This window comes from Eleutherodactylus coqui, chromosome 3 (assembly GCF_035609145.1).
Source record: "Eleutherodactylus coqui strain aEleCoq1 chromosome 3, aEleCoq1.hap1, whole genome shotgun sequence".
NCBI lineage: Eukaryota > Metazoa > Chordata > Amphibia > Anura > Eleutherodactylidae > Eleutherodactylus > Eleutherodactylus coqui.
In genome coordinates, this window is record NC_089839.1 from 318,316,138 (window position 1) to 318,343,559 (window position 27,422).

A 27,422-nucleotide genomic window follows, 5' to 3' on the forward strand; every position below is an offset into this window, starting at 1 on the left:
AGGATGCCCCTCATCGTCGTCTTCATTATTATGCAGTTTAACACTTTCTGCATTAGTGCTGGGAGGGGACAGGGTTAATGAATTTTATGGCTCTTATAGAGGGAGGGGTTTGGCAGAGGGTGACGAGGGGTCTGGAGATGGGCGAGAAGGGGTCTGGCGGAGGGTGACGAGGGGTCTAAAGATGGATGACGAGGGCTCTGGTGGAGGGTGATAAGGGGTCTAGAGATGGGCGACGAGGGGTCTGGCGGAGGGTGACGAGGGGTCTGGCAGAAGGTGATTAGGGGTCTAAAGATGGGCGACGAGGGGTCTGGCGGAGGGTGATGAGGGGTCTAGAGATGGATGACGAGGGGTCTGGCAGAAGGTGATTAGGGGTCTAAAGATGGGCGACAAGGGGTCTGGGGGAGGGTGATGAGGGGTCTAGAGATGGATGACGAGGGGTCTGGCAGAAGGTGATTAGGGGTCTAAAGATGGGCGACGAGGGGTCTGGGGGAGGGTAACGTGGGGTCTAGAGATGAACGATGAGGGGTCTGGTGGAGGGTGACGAGGGGTCTAGAGATGGGTGAGCAGGGGTCTGGGGGAGGGTAACGCGGGGTCTAGAGATGAACGATGAGGGGTCTGGTGGAGGGTGACGAGGGGTCTAGAGATGGGTGAGCAGGGGTCTGGGGGAGGGTAACGCGGGGTCTAGAGATGGGTGAGGAGGGGTCTGGTGGAGGGTGATAAGGGGTCTAGAGATGAACGATGAGGGGTCTGGTGGAGGGTGACGAGGGGTCTGGGGGAGGGTAACGCGGGGTCTAGAGATGGGTGAGGAGGGGTCTGGTGGAGGGTGACGAGGGGTCTAGAGATGGGTGACGAGGGGTCTGGTGGAGGGTAACGCGGGGTCTAGAGATGAACGATGAGGGGTCTGGTGGAGGGTGACGAGGGGTTTAGAGATGGGTGAGGAGGGGTCTGGTGGAGGGTGACGAGGGGTCAGTCAGTTGCTTACACCCCTCCTCCATTGAGAACACATGAATGCTCAGCTGGTCATGCATATGTACAGGATTTTGGAAGAGATACAGGTTGACGGCATGCCAACTATCTCCTGTGGGCCAGCTGAAGGGTATTTTTACACTTGGCGCTAATTGTACAGCTAACGACGTCACGTTCGGTCTAACAGGACTGTTCGGTCCTCTGACCTCGGAGATGAGAGCGGCTGAATCAACGCTGTTTAAAGCGAACCCGCAGCTAAACGGCCAACAATGGCTTTATGTCTGTATGAAGTTACCCATTCTCTCTCGTCGTCTCGTCGTCCAGTCGTTGGCCGCGTTTCCACTGAATGATTGTGCTTCAGATTCCAACTGTCCAGCGATTTTTCTGTTAACGATCTTCGTTCGTGTAAAAGCAGCTTAAGATCTGATTGTATCTCTGATCATGTCTGCTCCCGTGTGGCCGTGGTTATCCCGTGTCTGCCCCCTTCACTTATCCGAGGGTCTGGTCCCACGTACAGAGCGCACCAATGGCTTCTGTCAGCCCCCGACTATGGAGCAGGGCCTCAGTGAAGTCTCACATTGTGACCGTTGTTTCCCAGCAGCTAAGGGGTTAACTCCTGGAGTTTGGCGCGGTCTTGTCCTGAGCGTCTATTTTTGGAGCGCTCCGATCCAGTTTCTGATGCAGGATTAGTCCCCGATAGGCATGCGGGTCGCCTCAGCTGTCGCTCTACGGGCACAGTTGGCAGGAAGAGCTGGAGCGACCGTTCCGGGAGATTACATAGTCTTTTGGGGGGCGCCAAAGCCTCATTTCTCCTGCCGCCCCAGTACTCCACTAGTGGTCAGCGGTGCAGAGTCACCCTGAGGATCCTTCCTGGAGGACAGAAGCCGCGCCGCTATCATGTTCTGGTTCCTGCTGGAATTCGCCATTAACCATTTATTACTCGCCACGTTCTGCTGCTTTGTCGCTTCCACCGTCGTCTTAAGATGTTACAGTCGTCTCCGCAGCAGCATAAAAATCGAGCGGGCGCAGAAGCTGCGGGAAGAGGCCCTACGGCTGATGGAAAGGCGCATCATGGACTTTAAGAAACAGGTAACGAGAGGAGGGCGGTATACCGGCCGCTCCGCCCCCACGTCCGCCGGCCCAGCCTGTTTCAGGGTTGATGCAGGGATTGGGCAGCTTTGGGGATCCGTAGACGCCGCCGTTCATTTTGTGAAGTGCATTTTTATCATTTACACATTTTCCTCCTGAGGGTTAATGTGTCCCACGTGGCCGCCATGATTTATACGTATCGTATAAGCGGTCGCACTATGTGGATCTCGCGGGCACTAAGCCCCGCCTCTTATTCACCAAGAAAATAGGAAATGTTGGTATTCAAGGTAAATGGAGTGATGTGCCAAGACTCTGGATGATTAGTACGGCGCAGAGGAGTCCGTCCATCAAGGTGGGAGACGTTCACGTGAAGGACTATTGGTACACTGGGGGTATGGGGGCTACAAGCTGGAGGTGTGAAAGGCGGAGTACATAGTGGGGTGGTGAAATGAGGGATTGGGGTGTGCACTGTGGGTGTCGTGGCATGGACGGTGGAGGAGTAGAAGGTGGTGTAGTGGAGAAAGGGATTGTGGGGTGTACTATATGCATTGGGGTTGAACGGTGGAGGAATAGAAGGTGGGGTGCATGATTGGGTGTTGGAGTGAGGGATTGTGGGGTGCACTGTTGGTGTGGGGGCTGCATGCTGCAGGAGTAAATGGTGGGGTACATGGTGGGGTGGTGGAGTGAGGGATTGTGGGGTGCACTGTTGGTGTTCGGGCTGCATGCTGCAGGAGTAAATGGTGGGGTACATGGTGGGGTGGTGGAGTGAGGGATTGTGGGGTGCACTGTTGGTGTGAGGGCTGCATGCTGCAGGAGCAAATGGTGGGGTACATGGTGGGGTGGTGGAGTGAGGGATTGTGGGGTGCACTGTTGGTGTTCGGGCTGCATGCTGCAGGAGCAAATGGTGGGGTACATGGTGGGGTGGTGGAGTGAGGGATTGTGGGGTGCACTGTTGGTGTGGGGGCTGCATGCTGCAGGAGTAAATGGTGGGGTACATGGTGGGGTGGTGGAGTGAGGGATTGTGGGGTGCACTGTTGGTGTTCGGGCTGCATGCTGCAGGAGTAAATGGTGGGGTACATGGTGGGGTGGTGGAGTGAGGGATTGTGGGGTGCACTGTTGGTGTGGGGGCTGCATGCTGCAGGAGTAAATGGTGGGGTACATGGTGGGGTGGTGGAGTGAGGGATTGTGGGGTGCACTGTTGGTGTGGGGGCTGCATGCTGCAGGAGTAAATGGTGGGGTACATGGTGGGGTGGTGGAGTGAGGGATTGTGGGGTGCACTGTTGGTGTTCGGGCTGCATGCTGCAGGAGTAAATGGTGGGGTACATGGTGGGGTGGTGGAGTGAGGGATTGTGGGGTGCACTGTTGGTGTGGGGGCTGCATGCTGCAGGAGTAAATGGTGGGGTACATGGTGGGGTGGTGGAGTGAGGGATTGTGGGGTGCACTGTTGGTGTTTGGGCTGCATGCTGCAGGAGTAAATGGTGGGGTACATGGTGGGGTGGTGGAGTGAGGGATTGTGGGGTGCACTGTTGGTGTTCGGGCTGCATGCTGCAGGAGCAAATGGTGGGGTACATGGTGGGGTGGTGGAGTGAGGGATTGTGGGGTGCACTGTTGGTGTGGGGGCTGCATGCTGCAGGAGTAAATGGTGGGGTACATGGTGGGGTGGTGGAGTGAGGGATTGTGGGGTGCACTGTTGGTGTTTGGGCTGCATGCTGCAGGAGTAAATGGTGGGGTACATGGTGGGGTGGTGGAGTGAGGGATTGTGGGGTGCACTGTTGGTGTTCGGGCTGCATGCTGCAGGAGCAAATGGTGGGGTACATGGTGGGGTGGTGGAGTGAGGGATTGTGGGGTGCACTGTTGGTGTGGGGGCTGCATGCTGCAGGAGTAAATGGTGGGGTACATGGTGGGGTGGTGGAGTGAGGGATTGTGGGGTGCACTGTTGGTGTTCGGGCTGCATGCTGCAGGAGTAAATGGTGGGGTACATGGTGGGGTGGTGGAGTGAGGGATTGTGGGGTGCACTGTTGGTGTTTGGGCTGCATGCTGCAGGAGTAAATGGTGGGGTACATGGTGGGGTGGTGGAGTGAGGGATTGTGGGGTGCACTGTTGGTGTTTGGGCTGCATGCTGCAGGAGTAAATGGTGGGGTACATGGTGGGGTGGTGGAGTGAGGGATTGTGGGGTGCACTGTTGGTGTTCGGGCTGCATGCTGCAGGAGTAAATGGTGGGGTACATGGTGGGGTGGTGGAGTGAGGGATTGTGGGGTGCACTGTTGGTGTTTGGGCTGCATGCTGCAGGAGTAAATGGTGGGGTACATGGTGGGGTGGTGGAGTGAGGGATTGTGGGGTGCACTGTTGGTGTTCGGGCTGCATGCTGCAGGAGTAAATGGTGGGGTACATGGTGGGGTGGTGGAGTGAGGGATTGTGGGGTGCACTGTTGGTGTTTGGGCTGCATGCTGCAGGAGTAAATGGTGGGGTACATGGTGGGGTGGTGGAGTGAGGGATTGTGGGGTGCACTGTTGGTGTTTGGGCTGCATGCTGCAGGAGTAAATGGTGGGGTACATGGTGGGGTGGTGGAGTGAGGGATTGTTAGTTTGCGCTGTGTGTGGTATGCTAGATGATGGAGGAGTAAAAGGTGGGGTTCATAATCCGATGGTGGAGTCTGGGATTTTGGGGTGCATTAGAGGAGTGGAAGATGGGATACATGGTGGGGTGGTAGAATGAAGGATTGTGGAGTGCACTGTGGAGGAAAAAATGTGGGGTACATAGGGAGCTGGTGGATTGAGGGATTCGGGGTGCACTGTGGGGACTGGATGATGGAGGAGCAGAAGATGAGGTACATAATGGAGAAGTGGAGTCAGGGATTGTGGGGTGCACTCTGGGTGTGGGGGCTGGATGTTAGAGGAGTAGGCATTGGGGTACATAATGGGGTGGTGGAGTGATGGATTGTAGGGTGCACTGCAGGTGTGGAGGCAGGAAGATTAGAGGAGTACAAGGTGGGGTACACTGCGGGGTGTTGCAGTTAGGGATTGTGGGGTGCACTGCTGGTGTAGGGTCTGAACGGTGGTTGGGTACATGGTGAGGTGGTGGAGTGAGGGATTGTTAGTTTGCGCTGTGTGTGATGGAGGAGGAGAAGGTTGGGTTCATAATCCAGTGGTAGAGTATGGGATTGTGGGTTGCAGAGTGGAGTAGACATTGGGGTACATGATGTGGTCTTGCAGTGAGGGATTGTGGGGGTGGAAGCTGGATGATAGAGGAGTAGGAAGTGGGGTACATAATGGGGTGATGGAGTGAAGGATTTCCATTGAGGAATTGCGGGTGGGGAGGGTGGAAGAGTAGAATGTGAGGTACAAGATGGGGTGGTAGAGTGAGGGATTGTGGTGTGGGGGTACAGGCTGGACAGTGGAGGAATAAAAGGCGGGGTACATGATGGGGTGTTGGAGCGACGGATTGTAGGGTGCACTGTGGGTGTAGGGGCTGGATGATGTAGGAGTAGAAGGTGAGGTACACTGCACTTGTGGGGGCTGGATGGTGGAGTAGATGTTGGTGTGCATGATAAGGGATTGGAGTTAGGAATTTTGGGGTGCACTGTAGGTATGGGGACTGAATGGTGGAGAAGGTGGGGTACCCCGTGTGGGGGCTGGATGGTGGAATTGGCCTTTTGAGGTGCATAATGGGGGCTTGCAGTGAAGGATTTTGGTGTGGACTGCACGTGTGCGGAGGCTGGATGGAGGAGTTTATGGTGGGGTATATCATGGTGAGGTGGAGTGAGGGATTGTGGGGTGCATTGCAGGTTTGGCAGTTAGATGGTGGAGAAGTAGAAGGTGGGGTATACTGAGGGTGTGGTGGCTGGACAGTGGAGTAGACTTTGGAGTACATGATGGGGTGCTGCAGTGAAGGATTGTGGGGTGCACAGTGGGTGTGGGGGCTGGACGGTGGAGGAGTAGAAGGTGGGATACATTGCAGGGGTTGGGGCTGGACGTTTTAGTAGATGTTGGGGTACTTGATGGGGTATTGTAGTGAGGGATTATGGGGTGCACTGCAGGTGTGCTTAGGCTGGATTATGGAGGAGTAGATGGTGGGGTACATGGCAGAGTTGTGGAGCGAGGTGATTGTGGGGTGCACTGTGAGTGTTGAGACTAGAGGAGTAGATGATTGGGTGCATGATGGCAATTTGGGGTGTACTGCGGATGTGGTGGCTGAATGGTGGAGGAGTACAGGTGGGGTGCATGATGGTGTGGTGGAGTGAGGGATTGTGGGGTGCACTGTGGGTGTGGTGGGGTGGACATTCATGTGCAATGTTCACATCTCATGTGTGATTGTCTGCTGTAATGACTGATGGATCAGAGCTCTACACCCTCCACCGATCCTCATCAAGGCTCTATGTACCAAAGCCTAATTTCACACTGCCGCACGTGATCTCGCGCTCTGGAAGGTGCTTTCATGTCAAAAACGCCTCCCGGCACTCCAGTACAGTTGCGTTCCTCCAGCTTTCAGCCGCGATGGAGGATCGTCGCACTTGTGTGCACCTCGCACGCCGTGCAGTGTGTTTTCTGGCCCTATTGAAAACAATGGGTGAGACTTTCTGAGGGAAGACCCAAAGATAGAGCTTGCTGCAATTTGTTTTGCACACCACAATGCAATGTGGGGAAATACATTTTCATTTATTTGACCCCATTCAAAAGAACGCACAAATCCCAAGTGATTGTCTCATCTTTGTGAAAATGGCCTTAGAGGCAAACCATGCATCTGGTTTAGGGCCCTCGGTGCCTGTGGCCTCAGTCCTCTATAGATGTAGGACCATGGAGGGGATGGGGAACAAACATTAGGCTCCACTTTCCTATACCGTAATGTGGGGCCCATTTTGACCTTTGCTCTGGGGCCCACTCTTCTGTCCTCATCACTGTTCAGAAGGCCAGGCTCTCTTTGGTTGCAGGTCAGTTCTTTGGACTCTAAACACAATCTTTATTCAAATAGGTCCCTAAAATGAAAGCCAAGGAGTCACCAGGATGGGAGCTCGGACTTGATCAGGATGGAACCAACAGACTCTGAGCCGCATCCTTGTGTGTCTAGACCAGGTTCTATGCCAGTGATGGTGATCGGGGATTGAAACCTCAAGTTGGCCCCAACCTTCCCTTTGTCTCAAATCTATTGGTTACTGAACCTCCAGGGGTTCTCCACTGTCCGGAATCTTGTAACTGAAAACAGGGACTAAAGTATTGTAGTCACATCCAGGGGCGAGTAATATGTCTGGGCCCTATATCAAGGGGGCCCACTCTGCCACAGGGACTTATGTTACCATGGGTTAGAGACTAGATGATGGAAGACAAAGCTGGGAGGAGATGCCCCTAGTGACCAGTCAGTGTGGACCCCCTGTAGGTGCAACTGTGGGTATATGAGGCCCCATCACAGGGCTATAGGGGAAGGGCCTGGAGGGCTCAGGTGACTGCAGAGTTGATTGGTTGAAGGTTCAGACTGGCTGACGTACATTTGTTCTGTGTTTGGGAGGGTATAACCACTAGGCTATTTCTTGGTAATTGTTTATTTAGCCAGGTACACCCTAGGCCTTACAATTATGAGACAATTTTGTTCTGGTACAAACCTCACAAGAAGAGACAAAACGAAATACATCTCATTGTAAAAACGGCCACCAAAATCTTATTGTGAGTCATTTTCAAGCATTCTTAATCCTCTGATGGCCATCTAACAGGGAGCCATGAACCTCCGCTATTACCTGCAGCCTCAGATGAACAGGAACAAAACACTAAATCCTGAATCCTCTGCCCCACGGACCTGCTCCTCCTAATCCAGTGAAACTGCTGACACCACAACCCCCTCAGAAAGAATGTGCGCAGGAGGCGCGTCCGAAACCCCCGGGACAAAACTCCTCAAAAGGGCATCAGCTTTGAACATTTCTACTGCCAGGATGATATGTAACTATAAAAGTCGAAACGCAAGAAAAATAGTGCCCACCGCGCCTGTCTTGACTTGAGTCTTTCAGCTGACTCTAAATAGATCAGGTTTTTGTCATCCATAAAAACCGTCACCTTATGCCAAGCCCCTTCAAGGAGATGACGCCACTCCTCAAAAGCTCACTTAATGGACAACCGCGCTCTATCACCAATGTCGTAATTTTGCTCTGCAGTAGTAAATTTGCGTGAAAACCCCCCACAAGGATGAAGCTCTTGCAACATATCGGTACCCTGAGAAAGCGCGACTCCAACCCCAACCTCCAAGGTGCCAACCTCCACCATGAAAGGTCTGGTATTATTGTACCTTGACGCCACCGAAAGCTAGGGGTTTGACAAGAGGAACGCCCCTCTCACACCCCCAGCTCCTGATAGGGTCAATTGGTCAAAGTCCTGGAAGGTGCTGTGCGCAGCTTACTGGCTGTCCCCTGTCCCCGGCGCTGTGGGCACCCAGCTGTCCTCATGGTGTATGAGGCAGCTGTAGGTCTGTGTCGCCCGTCCGTGTAGCCTCCCTGCTGTCGTAATTCAGTGTACGGGGAACTCATGTGAGGGGGTGCAGTGCGCCACTGCCAGCTCCCTGGTGCGCTCCTGCTGTGAGTGGAGCCCGTCTGTGACGTACGGGCCCCCCAACGCTGTATGCTCCCTGCTGCTGACTAGAATTCTTCCAAGACATGGATGGAGGGGGGTGGGGGAAGTGCCTTCAGCAGCACCACCGACACAGCTGCTTGATGGCAATGTGGCCTCGGTAATGCTGACCCTGCTCTGCTCTTCAACACAAAGTGGGGTGTTTTCTTGTGAGCCGGCAACAACGAAGGGTCTTTGAGGTGGCCCAATACGCACCTGCAGCGGGGTCCCGCTACCTTGCATGACAAGCACTTGCAGCTGCAGATTAACTAAACTGGCCTACCAGGACCTGCAGGCGAGCCAGTTGTGCAACCAATCAAGTAGAGCGGGCGTCGCCCACTATCAATCTTAACTCTACCAGGACTTCCTGGTGGCGTCAAGATACAATAATACCGAAAGGTCTGGATGACTCTGGTTACAGTAGAGCCACAGCCGTTTCAAAGCATCTTTTAAGGGAATGAAAATACTGTAATGCCCTCGGGGACCATCTAAAAGCGAAACCCCCTTTCTTTGTCATATCAGTCAGAGGTTTGACCACCACCAAAAATCATCCAATAAATTTTTTTATAGTAAATGGAGAACCCCAGAAACCTCTGAAGTGCCATCACATTCTCTGGTAGCACCCAGTCCCATACCGCCCAGATCCAGCTTGCAACCTCTCAGGGTAATAATGAGTCCCAGAAATGTGATCTCCTGTACAGAAAAACACATACGGGAGGAGGGGAGTTCTCCTTCAATGGAAGTGTTCAGAGGCGGACAGACATCTGTATGGGATGATTTAGTGATCCTGCACTGAGCAGGGGGTTGGACCCGATGACCCCGGAGGACCCGATGACCCCAGAGGACCCGATGACCCCAGAGGACCCGATGACCCCGGAGGACCCGATGACCCCAGAGGACCCGATGACCCCAGAGGACCCGATGACCCCGGAGGTCCCTTCCAACTCTACCAGTCTATGATTCATTTCTCCTTTTTAGTAAACAAATTATCGCACAATTCTTGAAGAACTTGACAAACATGAGAAATCGGTGAATCCAAATCTGGCGAAAAGATAAGAACTTGTTGGAGATATACCAGAACAAAGTGGTTGATAAATTTATAGAGAACTTCATTAATAAAGGACCGGAAAACTGCAGGGGCATTTGTTAGCCCAAAAGGCATCAGCAGGTTCTCATAATGCCCTTCGGGTGTGTTAAAGGTGGTTTTCCATTTGTCCTCTTCCTTAATCCGAATCAAATGATCAAACTTTGAGAACCAGTTGGCACCATTAAACTGAGAAAACTGGTCCGGAATGAGAGGCAATGGGTAAGGATTATGCTTGACGTAAAAAACCTGGCGGTCAGAGGAGAATTCGAGTGACGTATGGGCCCCTTTCTCAAACTGTCCTGGATATAAGCCTTTAGAGCCCGTCTCTCAGGAGCCGTCAGGTTGTACATATGGCTTTTTGGCAGCTTACAGTCTGGGGTACGTTCAATAGAACAATCCCCCTCCCTGTGAGGTGGTATCTTGTCTGACGCCTCCGGAGCATGGACATCAGAGAAATCAGCAATATATTCAGGTAATTTATCAATCTGCACTGAAAACCTCATTTTTAGATATACAAGAATTACAGTGAGGACTCCCTCTAGAGATGTCTCCCCTCTTCCAATCCACCACAGGATTATGCAGAGCATTTCCTGATGGATTACGTTTACACCAACTCCACAGTCTAGAAAAACTGTGACCGGATCCCTATTACCCCAAGAAGGATCTCAGCGGGAAGAGCCAGCCTGGAGGACATCATTCAAGCAATCTGTGGACCTCGAGGGAACTTCCCTCCAACCTCCAGGCCCCCTGGTTCCTCCGGCTGAGACCAACGACGAGGACATTTCCAAACAAAATGTCCGGTACAATTGCATAAGAAGCACCGTCCTCTAAACTGAACCTTCTCCCCCTCCTCATGTGGCCAACTAATGTACCCAGTTGCATGGGTTCCTCCCCATCAGCAGGCATGAAAGGTGAAGTAGAGTAAAGATCATTATGCCTTTCTCTAATCCGTCTACCTACTCTGATGGCCGAGAACATGGCATCATCCAGACTGTGAGGCACAGAAAACCTCAACAGGAGGGTCTCCCTGATGTAAACCTCTGAGCTTTCCATCTGCCAGCATTATCCGAGATTAAACCTAGAGCAGAAAAAACCTATCCACCGAGGACAAGGCTTCAGAGGAGAAAGCCCATGCCTGAGGAACCCCCTGCAGCCTGCAAATGACGATGCCCAACCTTGTGTAACTCGTCCTTCAAGGAAACTTGATGCAACCTGAAATAAAGCTTGCAAGACTCTCTGAAGGAAACAAATTCCTGTCTATTTCCAGAGAATCGGCCAGGTAACTTGAGTTTAGGCTTCTTACCTGGAGCCACCAGAGTCGGATGCCACTGCTTAATCTTAGCAACTTCAATTGCCAGCTTAGCTGGTCTGACAAAACCTTAATGGGATACATACCAGATATAAGCACAGGTATCCCACTGAGTAAGTGTAGGCAGTTTAACAGGTCACATCCAGACTGGACGCTTTTGATCCATAACCCTCAAATACCCACGGGCTGTGAACCAACAGACCATAGGCGCACACAAAACAGTAGTAAACCATAAAGAAAACGGACACAGGGAAAACCCTGTCCTTAAAACCCCTTCACCCAGGAAAGAGACCTGCCTATATGCAGGTAATCCACCCTGACAAGGGCAAACCTGACCCCGTACGTCTGCCACCAGCTGACCCTACATGGGAGAGGAGAAAACCACAGAAAACAAGATATAAATGATAGTAACCGCAGTATTTAGCTTTGTGAAGACTCAGGCAAGCAGGAGATCCAGCACCAGGCTATGACTTCCACTACAGTCAGACGAAGGCTGAAAATAAACAGCAAAGAGCTGAGTGCAAGGCCAGGCTAAAAAGTCTAAGCAAGTCTCATCTAATATCACTCCCACCAGATCCAGAAAATGGAGAAATAAATACAATAACTGACCCAGATTACTAGAAAGGAACAGATCCCAGAACCGCTGCAACAGCTACAATGAAGCACAGGTGCCTTGTGGTCACAGCTACAACAAGGTGTAGGTGTCTAGTATTCAAAGCTCTGGTGAGGTGCAGGTGCCCAATAGTCACAACTCCGGTGAGGTGCAGGTGCCAAGTGGTCACAGCTCTGGTTAGGTGCAGGTGCCAAGTGGTCACAGCTCTGGTGAGGTGCAGGTGCCTAGTGGTCACAGCTCTGGTGAGGTGCAGGTGCCTAGTGGTCACAGCTCTGGTGAGGTGCAGGTGCCTAGTGGTCACAGCTCTGGTGAGGTACAGATGCCTAGTGGTCACAGCTCTGGTGAGGTACAGGTGCCTAGTGGTCACAGCTCTGGTGAGGTGCAGGTGCCTAGTGGTCACAGCTCTGGTGAGGTGCAGGTGCCTAGTGGTCACAGCTCTGGTGAGGTGCAGGTGCCTAGTGGTCACAGCTCTGGTGAGGTGCAGATGCCTAGTGGTCGTCACAGCTCTGGTGAGGTGCCTAGTGGTCACAGCTCTGGTGAGGTACAGGTGCCTAGTGGTCACAGCTCTGGTGAGGTACAGGTGCCTAGTGGTCACAGCCCCGGTGAGGTACAGGTGCCTAGTGGTCACAGCTCTGGTGAGGTGCAGGTGCCTAGTGGTCACAGCTCTGGTGAGGTGCAGGTGCCTAGTGGTCACAGCTCTGGTGAGGTGCAGGTGCCTAGTGGTCACAGCTCTGGTGAGGTGCAAGTGCCTAGTGGTCACAGCTCTGGTGAGGTGCAGGTGCCTAGTGGTCACAGCTCTGGTGAGGTGCAGGTGCCTAGTGGTCACAGCTCTGGTGAGGTACAGGTGCCTAGTGGTCACAGCTCTGGTGAGGTGCAGGTGCCTAGTGGTCACAGCTCTGGTGAGGTGCAGGTGCCTACTGGTCACAGCTCTGGTGAGGTGCAGGTGCCTAGTGGTCACAGCTCTGGTGAGGTGCAGGTGCCTAGTGGTCACAGCTCTGGTGAGGTGCAGGTGCCTAGTGGTCACAGCTCTGGTGAGGTGCAGGTGCCTAGTGGTCACAGCTCTGGTGAGGTGCAGGTGCCTAGTGGTCACAGCTCAGGTGAGGTGCCTTGTGGTCACAGCTCTGGTGAGGTGCAGGTGCCTTGTGGTCACAGCTCTGGTGAGGTGCAGGTGCCTTGTGGTCACAGCTGTGGTGAGGTGCAGGTGCCTAGTGGTCACAGCCCAGGTTAGGTACAGGTGCCTAGTGGTCACAGCTCTGGTGAGGTGCAGGTGCCTAGTGGTCACAGCTCAGGTGAGGTGCCTAGTGGTAACAGCTCTGGTGAGGTGCAGGTGCCTTGTGGTCACAGCTGTGGTGAGGTGCAGGTGCCTTGTGGTCACAGCTGTGGTGAGGTGCAGGTGCCTAGTGGTCACAGCCCAGGTTAGGTACAGGTGCCTAGTGGTCACAGCTCTGGTGAGGTACAGGTGCCTAGTGGTCACAGCTCTGGTGAGGTGCAGGTGCCTAGTGGTCACAGCTCTGGTGAGGTGCAGGTGCCTAGTGGTCACAGCTCTGGTGAGGTGCAGGTGCCTAGTGGTCACAGCTCTGGTGAGGTGCAAGTGCCTAGTGGTCACAGCTCTGGTGAGGTGCAGGTGCCTAGTGGTCACAGCTCTGGTGAGGTGCAGGTGCCTAGTGGTCACAGCTCTGGTGAGGTACAGGTGCCTAGTGGTCACAGCTCTGGTGAGGTGCAGGTGCCTAGTGGTCACAGCTCTGGTGAGGTGCAGGTGCCTACTGGTCACAGCTCTGGTGAGGTGCAGGTGCCTAGTGGTCACAGCTCTGGTGAGGTGCAGGTGCCTAGTGGTCACAGCTCTGGTGAGGTGCAGGTGCCTAGTGGTCACAGCTCTGGTGAGGTGCAGGTGCCTAGTGGTCACAGCTCTGGTGAGGTGCAGGTGCCTAGTGGTCACAGCTCTGGTGAGGTGCAGGTGCCTAGTGGTCACAGCTCAGGTGAGGTGCCTAGTGGTAACAGCTCTGGTGAGGTGCAGGTGCCTAGTGGTCACAGCTCTGGTGAGGTGCAGGTGCCTAGTGGTCACAGCTCTGGTGAGGTGCAGGTGCCTAGTGGTCACAGCTCTGGTGAGGTGCAGGTGCCTAGTGGTCACAGCTCTGGTGAGGTGCAAGTGCCTAGTGGTCACAGCTCTGGTGAGGTGCAGGTGCCTAGTGGTCACAGCTCTGGTGAGGTGCAGGTGCCTAGTGGTCACAGCTCTGGTGAGGTGCAGGTGCCTAGTGGTCACAGCTCTGGTGAGGTGCAGGTGCCTAGTGGTCACAGCTCTGGTGAGGTGCAGGTGCCTACTGGTCACAGCTCTGGTGAGGTGCAGGTGCCTAGTGGTCACAGCTCTGGTGAGGTGCAGGTGCCTAGTGGTCACAGCTCTGGTGAGGTGCAGGTGCCTAGTGGTCACAGCTCTGGTGAGGTGCAGGTGCCTAGTGGTCACAGCTCTGGTGAGGTGCAGGTGCCTAGTGGTCACAGCTCAGGTGAGGTGCCTAGTGGTAACAGCTCTGGTGAGGTGCAGGTGCCTTGTGGTCACAGCTCTGGTGAGGTGCAGGTGCCTTGTGGTCACAGCTGTGGTGAGGTGCAGGTGCCTAGTGGTCACAGCCCAGGTTAGGTACAGGTGCCTAGTGGTCACAGCTCTGGTGAGGTGCAGGTGCCTAGTGGTCACAGCTCAGGTGAGGTGCCTAGTGGTAACAGCTCTGGTGAGGTGCAGGTGCCTTGTGGTCACAGCTGTGGTGAGGTGCAGGTGCCTTGTGGTCACAGCTGTGGTGAGGTGCAGGTGCCTAGTGGTCACAGCCCAGGTTAGGTACAGGTGCCTAGTGGTCACAGCTCTGGTGAGGTACAGGTGCCTAGTGGTCACAGCTCTGGTGAGGTGCAGGTGCCTAGTGGTCACAGCTCTGGTGAGGTGCAGGTGCCTAGTGGTCACAGCTCTGGTGAGGTGCAGGTGCCTAGTGGTCACAGCTCTGGTGAGGTGCAAGTGCCTAGTGGTCACAGCTCTGGTGAGGTGCAGGTGCCTAGTGGTCACAGCTCTGGTGAGGTGCAGGTGCCTAGTGGTCACAGCTCTGGTGAGGTACAGGTGCCTAGTGGTCACAGCTCTGGTGAGGTGCAGGTGCCTAGTGGTCACAGCTCTGGTGAGGTGCAGGTGCCTACTGGTCACAGCTCTGGTGAGGTGCAGGTGCCTAGTGGTCACAGCTCTGGTGAGGTGCAGGTGCCTAGTGGTCACAGCTCTGGTGAGGTGCAGGTGCCTAGTGGTCACAGCTCTGGTGAGGTGCAGGTGCCTAGTGGTCACAGCTCTGGTGAGGTGCAGGTGCCTAGTGGTCACAGCTCTGGTGAGGTGCAGGTGCCTAGTGGTCACAGCTCAGGTGAGGTGCCTAGTGGTAACAGCTCTGGTGAGGTGCAGATGCCTTGTGGTCACAGCTGTGGTGAGGTGCAGGTGCCTAGTGGTCACAGCTCTGGTGAGGTGCAGGTGCCTAGTGGTCACAGCTCAGGTGAGGTGCCTAGTGGTAACAGCTCTGGTGAGGTGCAGGTGCCTTGTGGTCACAGCTGTGGTGAGGTGCAGGTGCCTTGTGGTCACAGCTGTGGTGAGGTGCAGGTGCCTAGTGGTCACAGCCCAGGTTAGGTACAGGTGCCTACTGGTCACAGCTCTGGTGAGGTGCAGGTGCCTAGTGGTCACAGCTCTGGTGAGGTGCAGGTGCCTAGTAGTCACAGCTCCGGTGAGGTGTAGGCTCAGTTACCTGACTGAAAGGTAAGCACCACCGATATGACTTATGATATATTATATGTACCTTGTGGAGGGGGAGCATCCTGTGGACGCCTGCCTATGTGCAACAGTGGGAGTTATTTGGGCAGTGCGGGCGTCTGCCCAGGCATGTATGAGACTTGCTGCTATCTGCAGCTCCCACCCCTCAGTGTCTGCAGCAGGCAGATTGTTCTGGTGGTCGCTGCTCTGTGCCGGCGGCTCTTCGTGGCATTATTACGGTTTCATGTATGTTATTAGTACTTCATGACGCCAGCAATACATCAGCACAAGAATGCTACATGTGCTGCAACTAAGGAATCACAAGAACCGGGGTTTAAAACTTTCTTTCCTATGTCCTTGTTGCTGTCAGCAGCGATCATACATCAGCGCACGCATACAAGCAGCGATCATACATCAGTGCACACATACAAGCAGCGATCATACATCAGTGCACACATACAAGCAGCGATCATACATCAGTGCACGCATACAAGCAGCGATCATACATCCGTGCACACATACAAGCAGCGATCATACATCAGCGCACGCATACAAGCAGCGATCATACATCAGTGCACACATACAAGCAGCGATCATACATCAGTGCACACATACAAGCAGCGATCATACATCAGTGCACGCATACAAGCAGCGATCATACATCAGCGCACGCATACAAGCAGCGATCATACATCAGTGCACACATACAAGCAGCGATCATACATCAGTGCACACATACAAGCAGCGATCATACATCAGCGCACACATACAAGCAGCGATCATACATCAGCGCACGCATACAAGCAGCGATCATACATCAGTGCACGCATGCAAGCAGCGATCATACATCAGCGCACGCATACAAGCAGCGATCATACATCAGTGCACGCATACAAGCAGCGATCATACATCAGTGCACACATACAAGCAGCGATCATACATCAGTGCACACATACAAGCAGCGATCATACATCAGCGCACGCATACAAGCAGCGATCATACATCAGTGCACACATACAAGCAGCGATCATACATCAGCGCACGCATACAAGCAGCGATCATACATCAGCGCACGCATACAAGCAGCGATCATACATCAGCGCACGCATACAAGCAGCGATCATACATCAGCGCACACATACAAGCAGCGATCATACATCAGTGCACACATACAAGCAGCGATCATACATCAGCGCACGCATACAAGCAGCGATCATACATCAGTGCACGCATACAAGCAGCGATCATACATCAGCGCACGCATACAAGCAGCGATCATACATCAGTGCACGCATACAAGCAGCGATCATACATCAGCGCACGCATACAAGCAGCGATCATACATCAGCGCACGCATACAAGCAGCGATCATACATCAGTGCACGCATACAAGCAGCGATCATACATCAGCGCACGCATACAAGCAGCGATCATACATCAGTGCACGCATACAAGCAGCGATCATACATCAGCGCACGCATACGCTAGCGTCTTGTCAGAGAGGGTGTTTAAGCAGCGGAGTGTCCTGCAGGCAGTGCTTGTGCTTAGTTGGAGGTAGTGTGGTGCTTAGCTAAGGTGTGCCTTACTAATGAGGGTTTGTCCAAAGTAAAAATTGTTAGGGGGGGCACTCTTGCCACTATTGTGGCTTAATAGTGGGACCTGGGAGCGTGAGATGCAGCCCAACATGTAGCCCCTCGCCTGCCCTATCATTTTCTGTCTTCGTATAGGGACTTGGTAAAAAGGAAATGCCCGCGCTCTTAAGGACCTAAACACCAGGGTCGGGCTGCAGACACCACTTACTTCAAACTTTTATTCTTAATATCCTCTGTGTAACGCGTTTCGTCGTCCACACAACGACTTTGTCAAGCACAATAATTACAGCATTACATATGCACTCTATATATAGTTAACTCACCTTTTGGCGGCAGCATCCCATTCGTTGCACAGGTTTCGGGTGTTGGCGTCCCAAGTGTCTGTCAGATGCGAGGCGCCATGTCAGGAAAGAGTATCGGCATAGTGCTTCCGGGTATGGTGATGTCTGCCGGGTCTGGGTGGAGCTACATGCCCTGAGCGTTCTATCTCCACGCTCATAGGTTCCTGAAATGTCAATCAATCTGTCCGCGGTGTTTGCGCTGTCTGCGTTAGCTGCGTTAGAATAGTGTGTAAGTACCGCGTGTCTCTCCTAGTTAGTCCCATCACTTGCCGTGTTGTGTATAGGCTGTATCCTAGACGACCGGGGGAAGCATCGCTGGCCGTTTGTTTCGGAGCGCTGTTGGCGATCCTGGTTTGTATTAAGAAGACAAATAGGACATTTCTATACATTATTTAATTTACCTTTATCTATCAAGAACGTTAAACAGACTTGTCCTATTGATGAACCTCGCTGCATAGTATACATTCATTAATATTTCATTATATACTTTAGCTTGCTTAATGTAAAAACAGGTTTTTTAAAGTGAATATTTATATGAAAGCTCATTAACCCTGAATGACCCATAATCGGAGCACATTAATCTGTTTAATACCAATGCATAGTAATAACAAAGGGGAAAGGAATGTGTGTGTTCTGGAATGGCTTCCTAGGGGGATCATAATACTGGGGCTTGGTGGAAATTGGAGTAATAGTTTGAGAAAGGGATGCTGCCGTTTACAAAAGGGAATCAGTACATATATATAAAAACCAGATAAAATACTTTTTCAATAGATATCACATCATTTCATAAAATTATTAAACTTAATAGACATGCTTGTTGTACCCGTGGGTAGTCTATATTGTACATGGTAAGATAATGAACAACTAATGATCATGAATGATCCTATCCATGTGGGATTCTATATATTCATACATTTATATAGATACCGTTATATGTTAGCAGGCCTAAAAACACCTGCCTATAAATGCACTTATGATAAAACCTTATATATGATTCAAATATAAAATGTATACGTTACTGATATATATGTGTATATAACTTATGGACCAAAAATATAATATATACAAATGTCATTAAAATGTTGATAACAACAATAAAAGTATTGAATTGGTATGGTGTCAAAAAAAGATTCCGTGAAAAAGATTACCCAGTCACCATAATCAATTCGGCCTATGAGAAAGTGACGGAAGAACAAAAGACCAGCCATGAACAGAACATGGAAAAATCCAAGAGTAATATAGAAAGAAGAGAGAAGTCCAGTAATAGAGTCGGAATAACATTCACAACAAAATACAGCAAACAGTTCGGCAATATAAAGAAAATCATGAAAAACAATTGGTCATTATTACAAGAAGATCCATTTCTACAAAAAATCATACCAGAAAGGCCACTATGTACCTTCATGAGAAACAAAACCCTCAAAAATATACTAGCACCCTCATGTCCGAAAAAGGAGAAGAACAAGAAACGGGAGCAGGAGAAAATACAAAGAGGACCGAAAGGAGTCTATAGGTGCGGGGATAAAAAATGTAAATGCTGCGAAAACATATCTGATGGCAGAACAGACATTGAAGTAAGAGAAGGAGGATCTATAGAGATTAGTCAACGACTAACGTGTAAAACGGAAGCAGTAGTGTACATGCTGGAGTGTCCCTGTCACCTTAGATACGTAGGGAGAACGATTAATGCACTAAGAGACCGAATGAGCAAACACCGCAGTAACATCAAAAACGGTTTCCTAAAGCACAGCGTCGCGAGACATTGTTTAAATGAACATAATAGAGATCACACCGCCCTGAGAATCACCCCATAGAATACATAAACTCCAAATCAGTACAGGAACTCAGACAAAAAGAAATGTACTGGATCTTTAGACTCAACACACTCACACCGAACGGCTTAAACGAGGTACTCGAAAAAATCTGAGACACCATATTGTATTCAATACTTTTATTGTTATCAAAATTTTAATGACATCTGTATATATTATATTTTTGGTCCATAAGTTATATACACATATATATCAGTAACGTATACATTTTATATTTGAATCATATATAAGGTTTTATCATAAGTGCATTTATAGGCAGGTGTTTTTAGGCCTGCTAACATATAACGGTATCTATATAAATGTATGAATATATAGAATCCCACATGGATAGGATCATTCATGATCATTAGTTGTTCATTATCTTACCATGTACAATATAGACTACCCACGGGTACAACAAGCATGTCTATTAAGTTTAATAATTTTATGAAATGATGTGATATCTATTGAAAAAGTATTTTATCTGGTTTTTATATATATGTACTGATTCCCTTTTGTAAACGGCAGCATCCCTTTCTCAAACTATTACTCCAATTTCCACCAAGCCCCAGTATTATGATCCCCCTAGGAAGCCATTCCAGAACACACACATTCCTTTCCCCTTTGTTATTACTATGCATTGGTATTAAACAGATTAATGTGCTCCGATTATGGGTCATTCAGGGTTAATGAGCTTTCATATAAATATTCACTTTAAAAAAACCTGTTTTTACATTAAGCAAGCTAAAGTATATAATGAAATATTAATGAATGTATACTATGCAGCGAGGTTCATCAATAGGACAAGTCTGTTTAACGTTCTTGATAGATAAAGGTAAATTAAATAATGTATAGAAATGTCCTATTTGTCTTCTTAATACAAACCAGGATCGCCAACAGCGCTCCGAAACAAACGGCCAGCGATACTTCCCCCGGTCGTCTAGGATACAGCCTATACACAACACGGCAAGTGATGGGACTAACTAGGAGAGACACGCGGTACTTACACACTATTCTAACGCAGCTAACGCAGACAGCGCAAACACCGCGGACAGATTGATTGACATTTCAGGAACCTATGAGCGTGGAGATAGAACGCTCAGGGCATGTAGCTCCACCCAGACCCGGCAGACATCACCATACCCGGAAGCACTATGCCGATACTCTTTCCTGACATGGCGCCTCGCATCTGACAGACACTTGGGACGCCAACACCCGAAACCTGTGCAACGAATGGGATGCTGCCGCCAAAAGGTGAGTTAACTATATATAGAGTGCATATGTAATGCTGTAATTATTGTGCTTGACAAAGTCGTTGTGTGGACGACGAAACGCGTTGCACAGAGGATATTAAGAATAAAAGTTTGAAGTAAGTGGTGTCTGTAGCCCGACCCTGGTGTTTAGGTCCTTAAGAGCGCGGGCATTTCCTTTTTACCAAGTCCCTATACGAAGATACTTCGAGTGGGTCCTGCTAGCCAGCAGGACACAGAAGCCCAGCAGCCGAACGGACACGCCAGGGGATTTTAAAGCCGACGAGGATGTGGAGGTGCTGGTGAGACCTCTGCCAAGGGGTGCTCGCCAGACACCGGGTGAGTCCAATTGATTCTTTTTTCTTAGTATTCAAACTCACTCAGTGAGTGATTACTCAAAGAGTTAACAGCTCCAAGCCAGCACAGGTAGCGCCTCCCTGACGTGTTATTTCCTATCATTTTCTGTGGCATTTCCATCACTTTCGTAAGTTTTCCAGATTTTCACAAGTGAAGACCTAAGCGGAGCATCGGTCATATAGAAAAATGCTCGGGTCGCCCATTGACTTCAATGGGGTTCGTTACTCGAAACGAACCCTCGAGCATCACGGAAAGCTCGACTCGAGCAACGAGCACCCGAGCATTTTGGTGCTCGCTCATCTCTAGTAGAGATGAGCGAACGTACTCGTCCGAGCTTGATACTCGTTCGAGTATTAGCGTGTTCGAGATGCTCGTTACTAGAGGCGAGCACCACGCGGTGTTCGAGTCACTTTCACTTTCATCTCTGAGACGTTAGCGCGCTTTTCTGGCCAATTGAAAGACAGGGAAGGCATTACAACTTCCCCCTGCGACGTTCAAGCCCTATACCACCCCCCTGCTGTGAGTGGCTGGCGAGATCAGATGTCACCTGAGTATAAAAATCGGCCCCTCCCGCGGCTCGCCTCAGATGTCTTGTGAGATAGCTGAGGGAAAGTGCTGCTGGTGCTGGAGCTGCTGTAGGGAGAGCGTTAGGAGTTAGTGTAGGCTTCAAGAACCCCAACGGTCCTTCTTAGGGCCACATCTAACCGTGTGCAGTACTGTGGAGGCTGCTTTTTGCAGTGTTGCACATTTTTTTTTTTTGGTATATCAGCCGTGCAGAGCATTGCGCCCTGCAGTAATACTCCAGGGCCAGAATTGTGTAGGCAGGGCCAGAAGACATATATATTGTGAGGCAGGGACAGAAGACATATTTATTGACTGAATATAGGCAGTGGGCCTTTTCTAAAAAATATTGGGCAAAAAATCTATTTGGCCTGCCTGTCACTGTGCTCAGTGTTCTGGGTCCGTGTGTGCTGGGTGTAGTAGTTCTACAAAATCATATGCAGCCAGCTAAGTGTTACAGCAGGCTTGCGCCAAATTATTTCCTGGCGTTCCGTAAGCGAACTCAGCCTCTAACCACAGGCCAATAAGCGGCACATTTAATTACAGTGTTGTGTTTCTGCATTCCTGCTAATACACCATGCTGAGGGGTAGGGGTAGGCCTAGAGGACGTGGACGCGGCCGAGGACGCGGAGGCCCTAGTCCGGGTGTGGGCACAGGCCGAGCTCCTGATCCAGGTGTATCGCAGCCGACTGCTGCGGGATTAGGAGAGAGGCACGTTTTTGGCGTCCCCACATTCATCGCCCAATTAATGGGTCCACGCGGGAGACCTTTATTAGAAAATGAGCAGTGTGAGCAGGTCCTGTCGTGGATGGCAGAAAGTGCTTCCAGCAACCTATCGTCCACCCACAGTTTTACGCCGTCCACTGCTGCAAATCAGAATCCTCTGTCTGCTGCTCCTCCTTCCTCCCAGCCTCCTCACTCCATTACAATGAGACATTCTGAGGAGCGGGCAGACTCCCAGGAACTGTTCTCGGGCCCCTGCTCAGATTGGGCAGAAGTGGTTCCTCTCCCACCAGAGGAGTTTATCGTCACTGATGCCCAACCATTGGAAAGTTCCCGAGGTCCGGGGGATGAGGCTGGGGACTTCCGGCAACTGTCTCAACAACTTTCAGTGGGTGAGGAGGACGATGACGATGAGACACAGTTGTCTATCAGTGAGGTAGTAGTAAGGGCATTAAGTCTGAGGGAGGAGCGCACAGAGGATTCGGAGGAAGAGCAGCAGGACAATGAGGTGACTGACCCCTCCTGGTGTGCAACGCCTACTCAGGACAGGTCTTCAGAGGGGGAGGCAAGGGCAGCAGCAGGGCAGGTTGCAAGAGGCAGTGCGGTGGCCAGGGGTAGAGGCAGGGCCAGACCGAATAATCCACCAACTGTTTCCCAAAGCGCCCCCTCGCGCCATGCCACCCTGCAGAGGCCGAGGTGCTCAAAGGTCTGGCAGTTTTTCACTGAGAGTGCAGACGACTGACGAACAGTGGTGTGCAACCTTTGTAGCGCCAAGATCAGCCGGGGAGCCACCACCAACAGCCTCACCACCACCACCATGCGCAGACATATGATGGCCAAGCACCCCACAAGGTGGGACGAAGGCCGTTCAGCGCCTCCGGTTTGCACCCCTGCCTCTCCCCCTGTGCCCCAACCTGCCACTGAGATCCAACCCCCCTCTCAGGACACAGGCACTACCGTCTCCCGGCCTGCACCCACACCCTCACCTCCGCTGTCCTCGGCCCCATCCACCAATGTCTCTCAGCGCAGCGTCCAGCCGTCGCTAGCGCAAGTGTTTGAGCGCAAGCCTAAGTATGCCGCCACGCACCCGCACGCTCAAGCGTTAAACGTGCACATAGCCAAATTTATCAGCCTGGAGATGCTGCCGTATAGGGTTGTGGAAATGGAGTCCTTCAAAAGTATCATGGAGGCGGCGGCCCCGCGCTACTCAGTTCCCAGTCGCCACTATTTTTCCCGATGTGCCGTCCCAGCCCTGCACGACCACGTCTCCCGCAACATTGTACGCGCCCTCACCAACGCGGTTACTGCCAAGGTCCACTTAACAACAGGCACGTGGACAAGCACAGGCGGGCAGGGCCACTACATCTCCCTGACGGCATATTGGGTGAATTTAGTGGAGGCTTGGACCGAGTCAGAGCCTGGGACCGCTCACGTCCTACCCACCCCCAGAATTGCGGGCCCCAGCTCGGTGGTGGTATCTGCGGCGGTGTATGCTTCCTCCACTAAAGCACCCTCCTCCTCCTCCTCCAATGCAACCTCTGTCTCGCAATCAAGATGTGTCAGCAGCAGCAGGACGTCGCCAGCAGTCGGTGTCGCGCGGCGTGGCAGCACAGCGGTGGGCAAGCGTCAGCAGGCCGTGCTGAAACTACTCAGCTTAGGCGATAAGAGGCACACGGCCCACGAACTGCTGCAGGGTCTGACAGAGCAGACCGACCGCTGGCTTGCGCCGCTGAGCCTCCAACCGGGCATGGTCGTGTGTGACAACGGCCGTAATCTGGTGGAGGCTCTGCAGCTCGGCAGCCTCACGCACGTGCCATGCCTGGCCCATGTCTTTAATTTGGTGGTTCAGCGCTTTCTGAAAAGCTACCCACGCTTGTCAGACCTGCTCGTAAAGGCGCGCCGGCTCTGCGCACATTTCCGCAAGTCCCACACGGACGCTGCCACCCTGCGGACCCTGCAACATCGCTTTAATCTGCCAGTGCACCGACTGCTGTGCGACGTGCCCACACGGTGGAACTCTACGCTCCACATGTTGGCCAGGCTCTATGAGCAGCGTAGAGCTATAGTGGAATACCAACTCCAACATGGGCGGCGCAGTGGGAGTCAGCCTCCTCAATTCTTTACAGAAGAGTGGGCCTGGTTGGCAGCCATCTGCCAGGTCCTTGGAAACTTTGAGGAGTCTAACCAGGTGGTGAGCGGCGATGCTGCAATCATTAGCGTCACCATTCCTCTGCTATGCATCTTGAGAAGTTCCCTGCAAAGCATAAAGGCAGACGCTTTGCGCTCAGAAAAAGAGCCGGGGGAAGACAGTATGTCGCTGGATAGTCAGAGCACCCTCATGTCTATATCTCAGCGCAGTGAGGAGGAGGAGGAGGAGGAGGAGGAGGAGGAGGAGGAGGAGGAAGATGAGGAGGAGGAGGAGGGGGAAGAGACAGCTTGGCCCACTGGTGAGGGGTACACATGCTGCTGGCCTGTCATCCTTTCAGCGTGTATGGCCTGAGGAGGAGGAGGAAGAGGAGGAGGAGGATCCTGAAAGTGATCTTCCTAGTGAGGACAGCCATGTGTTGCGTACAGGTACCCTGGCACACATGGCTGACTTCATGTTAGGATGCCTTTCTTGTGACCCTCGCGTTGCACGCATTCTGGCCACTACGGATTACTGGGTGTACACACTGCTCGATCCACGGTATAAGGAGAACCTTCCCACTCTCATTCCCGAAGAGGAAAGGGGTTCGAGAGTGTTGCTATACCACAGGACCCTGGCGGACAAGCTGATGGTAAACTTCCCAGCCGACAGCGCTAGTGGCAGAAGGCGCAGTTCCGAGGGCCAGGTAGCAGGGGAGGTGCGGAGATCGAGCAGCATGTACATCCCAGGCAGTGCAACAGTCTTTAAGGGCCTGGACAGCTTTATGGCTCCCCAGCAAGACTGTGTCACCGCTCCCCAGTCACGGCTGAGTCGGCGGGAGCACTGTAAAAGGATGGTGAGGGAGTACGTAGCCGATCGCACGACCGTCCTCCGTGACGCCTCTGCCACCTACAACTACTGGGTGCTGAAGCTGGACACGTGGCCTGAACTCGCGCTGTATGCCCTGGAGGTGCTTGCTTGTCCTGCGGCTAGCGTCTTGTCAGAGAGGGTGTTTAGTGTGGCTGGGGGAATCATCACAGATAAGCGTAGCCGCCTGTCAACCGACAGTGCCGACAGGCTTACACTCATCAAGATGAACAAAGGCTGGATATCCCCAGACTTCTGTTCTCCACCAGCGGACAGCAGCGATACGTAAGCAATACGTAGGCTGCACCCGCGGATGGAAGCATCGTTCTCTCTCACCATCCAAAACGGGGACATTTCTGCTTCATCAATCTGTGTATAATATTCCTCCCCCTCCTCCTCCTCCTCCTCCTCCTCCTCCTGAAACCTCACGTAATCACGCCGAACGGGCAATTTTTCTTCGGCCCACAAGGCTCACTCATATAACTTTTGGAAACAATGTTTATACGTTTCAATGCTCATTAAAGCGTTGAAACTTTCACCTCAACCAATTTTTATTTTAACTGGGCTGCCTCCAGGCCTAGTTACCAATTAAGCCACATTAACCAAAGCGATTAATGGGTTTCACCTGCCCTCTTGGTTGGGCATGGCCAATTTTTCTCAGGTACATTAGTACTGTTGGTACACCAATTTTTGTGGGCCCTCGCCTACAGTGTAATCCAATTAATTTTTTGCCCACCTGCATTAAACCTGATGTTACCTCAGCTGTGCTGGGCACTGCAATGGGATATATTTATGTACCGCCGGTGGGTTCCAGGGAGCCACCCATGCTGTGGGTGCACACGGAATTCCCATTGCGGAGTTGTACCTGCCTGTGACTATTTATAAAAAACCGCGGTCTGACTGGGGCATGCAGACACCTTGACAGAATGAATAGTGTGTGGCACATAGGTTCCCCATTGCTATGCCCACGTGTGCAGCTCCAGATGGAGGTGGCACAGGATTCTATTTCTCATTGCTTCTGTACAGCATTGTGGACTATCGGCCCGCCCCTTTTATGGGGGGGTCGCTGCCTAGCCGTGCCAACCTTCTGCAGTGTGTGCCTGCTTTTCCTCTGGCAGACGCACTTATAAATAGACATGAGGGTGGTGTGGCATGAGGGCAGCTGAAGGCTGGGCAGGGACAGTTTGGTGTGCGCTGTGGACACTGTGTCATGCGGGGGGGTTGGGCAGCATGTAACCCAGGAGAAGTGGCAGCGGAGTGTCATGCAGGCAGTGATTGTGCTTTGTTGGAGGTAGTGTGATGCTTAGCTAAGGTATGCCATGCTAATGAGGGCTTTTCAGAAGTAAAAGTTGTTGGGGGGGGGGCCCACTCTTGTCACTATTGTGGCTTAATAGTGGGACCTGTGAACTTGAGATGCAGCCCAACATGTAGCCCCTCGCCTGCCCTATCCGTTTCTGTGTCGTTCCCATCACTTTCTTGAATTGCCCAGATTTTCACACAAGGAAACCTTAGCGAGCATCGGCGATATACAAAAATGCTCGGGTCGCCCATTGACTTCAATGGGGTTCGTTACTCGAAACGAACCCTCGAGCATCGCGAAAAGTTCGTCCCGAGTAACGGGCACCCGAGCGTTTTGCTGCTCACTCATCTCTAGTCTCATACAGTGATGCATTTGATGGGGTTTTTATATTGTGTCTTCCAGCATGAGGACGTTGACTCCAGCCGGATCCTCTCCCTCCAACTGATGGAGCTGGTGGAGCAAATGAAGAAAGGATCGCTGAGCCCAGAAACTGTGCTGCACGTGTATATGGACAAGGTGTGGATGATGCATGTCCGCTGCCTGCACCCTCACCACCCTTAGGCCTTCTGAGGACAGGAAGAGGCTGACATATTGGACGGTTAGAAGGCCAGCGGCCGCTCCTCTAGAGATTAAGGAGAAGGTTCTGCCTTTCTTCAGTAGACTTTGTACACTAATTCCCTGTAACAAACCCTCACCTGTGAGAAGCACGGGGTCAGGATGGGGTTTCAGCCTGCAGATGAGGATCTAGGAGGTGGTGAGGACTGGATACTACAGAATGATACATTGTTTAAGCAGATTCAGAGTTGGGATCTGTTGTTCTAATACTGGATCCACTGCATAGAGAATAGAGCATCACATGATCAGATGCTGCTGCTGCCGGAGGGCATCGTGATTGGGTGGTGTATACGTGTGGACAGGGAGCTCCCCCTAGTGGTGACTGCAGACAATCAGAATGTAATGTAGCTCGCTGCATCGGACCCGTGGCAGAAGAACAGCGCTCCACCCCTGCTGGTTTCACTGGGCCAACCATCACTGTGTTCTATATCTAGATAGTTGCTGATTGGTTAGATTCGATTTAATGACTCCTCCCTTT

At 52.0% G+C, this 27,422-nt stretch overlaps 1 protein-coding gene across 9 annotated transcripts in view; it reads left to right on the plus strand.

Annotated features, from left to right (window-relative positions):
- The window catches only part of LOC136622054 (vitamin D3 hydroxylase-associated protein-like), a 102,811-nt gene that overhangs the window by 9,824 nt on the left and 65,565 nt on the right, over positions 1-27,422 (plus strand). For 2 of the 9 annotated variants that reach the window (XM_066598056.1, XM_066598048.1), the window contains exon 2: positions 26,732-26,845. In XM_066598056.1, the coding sequence (XP_066454153.1) occupies positions 26,774-26,845 (72 nt within the window). In that variant the 5' untranslated portion in view covers positions 26,732-26,773. The other 7 variants (XM_066598057.1, XM_066598050.1, XM_066598055.1 and 4 more) reach the window with 7 other exon arrangements.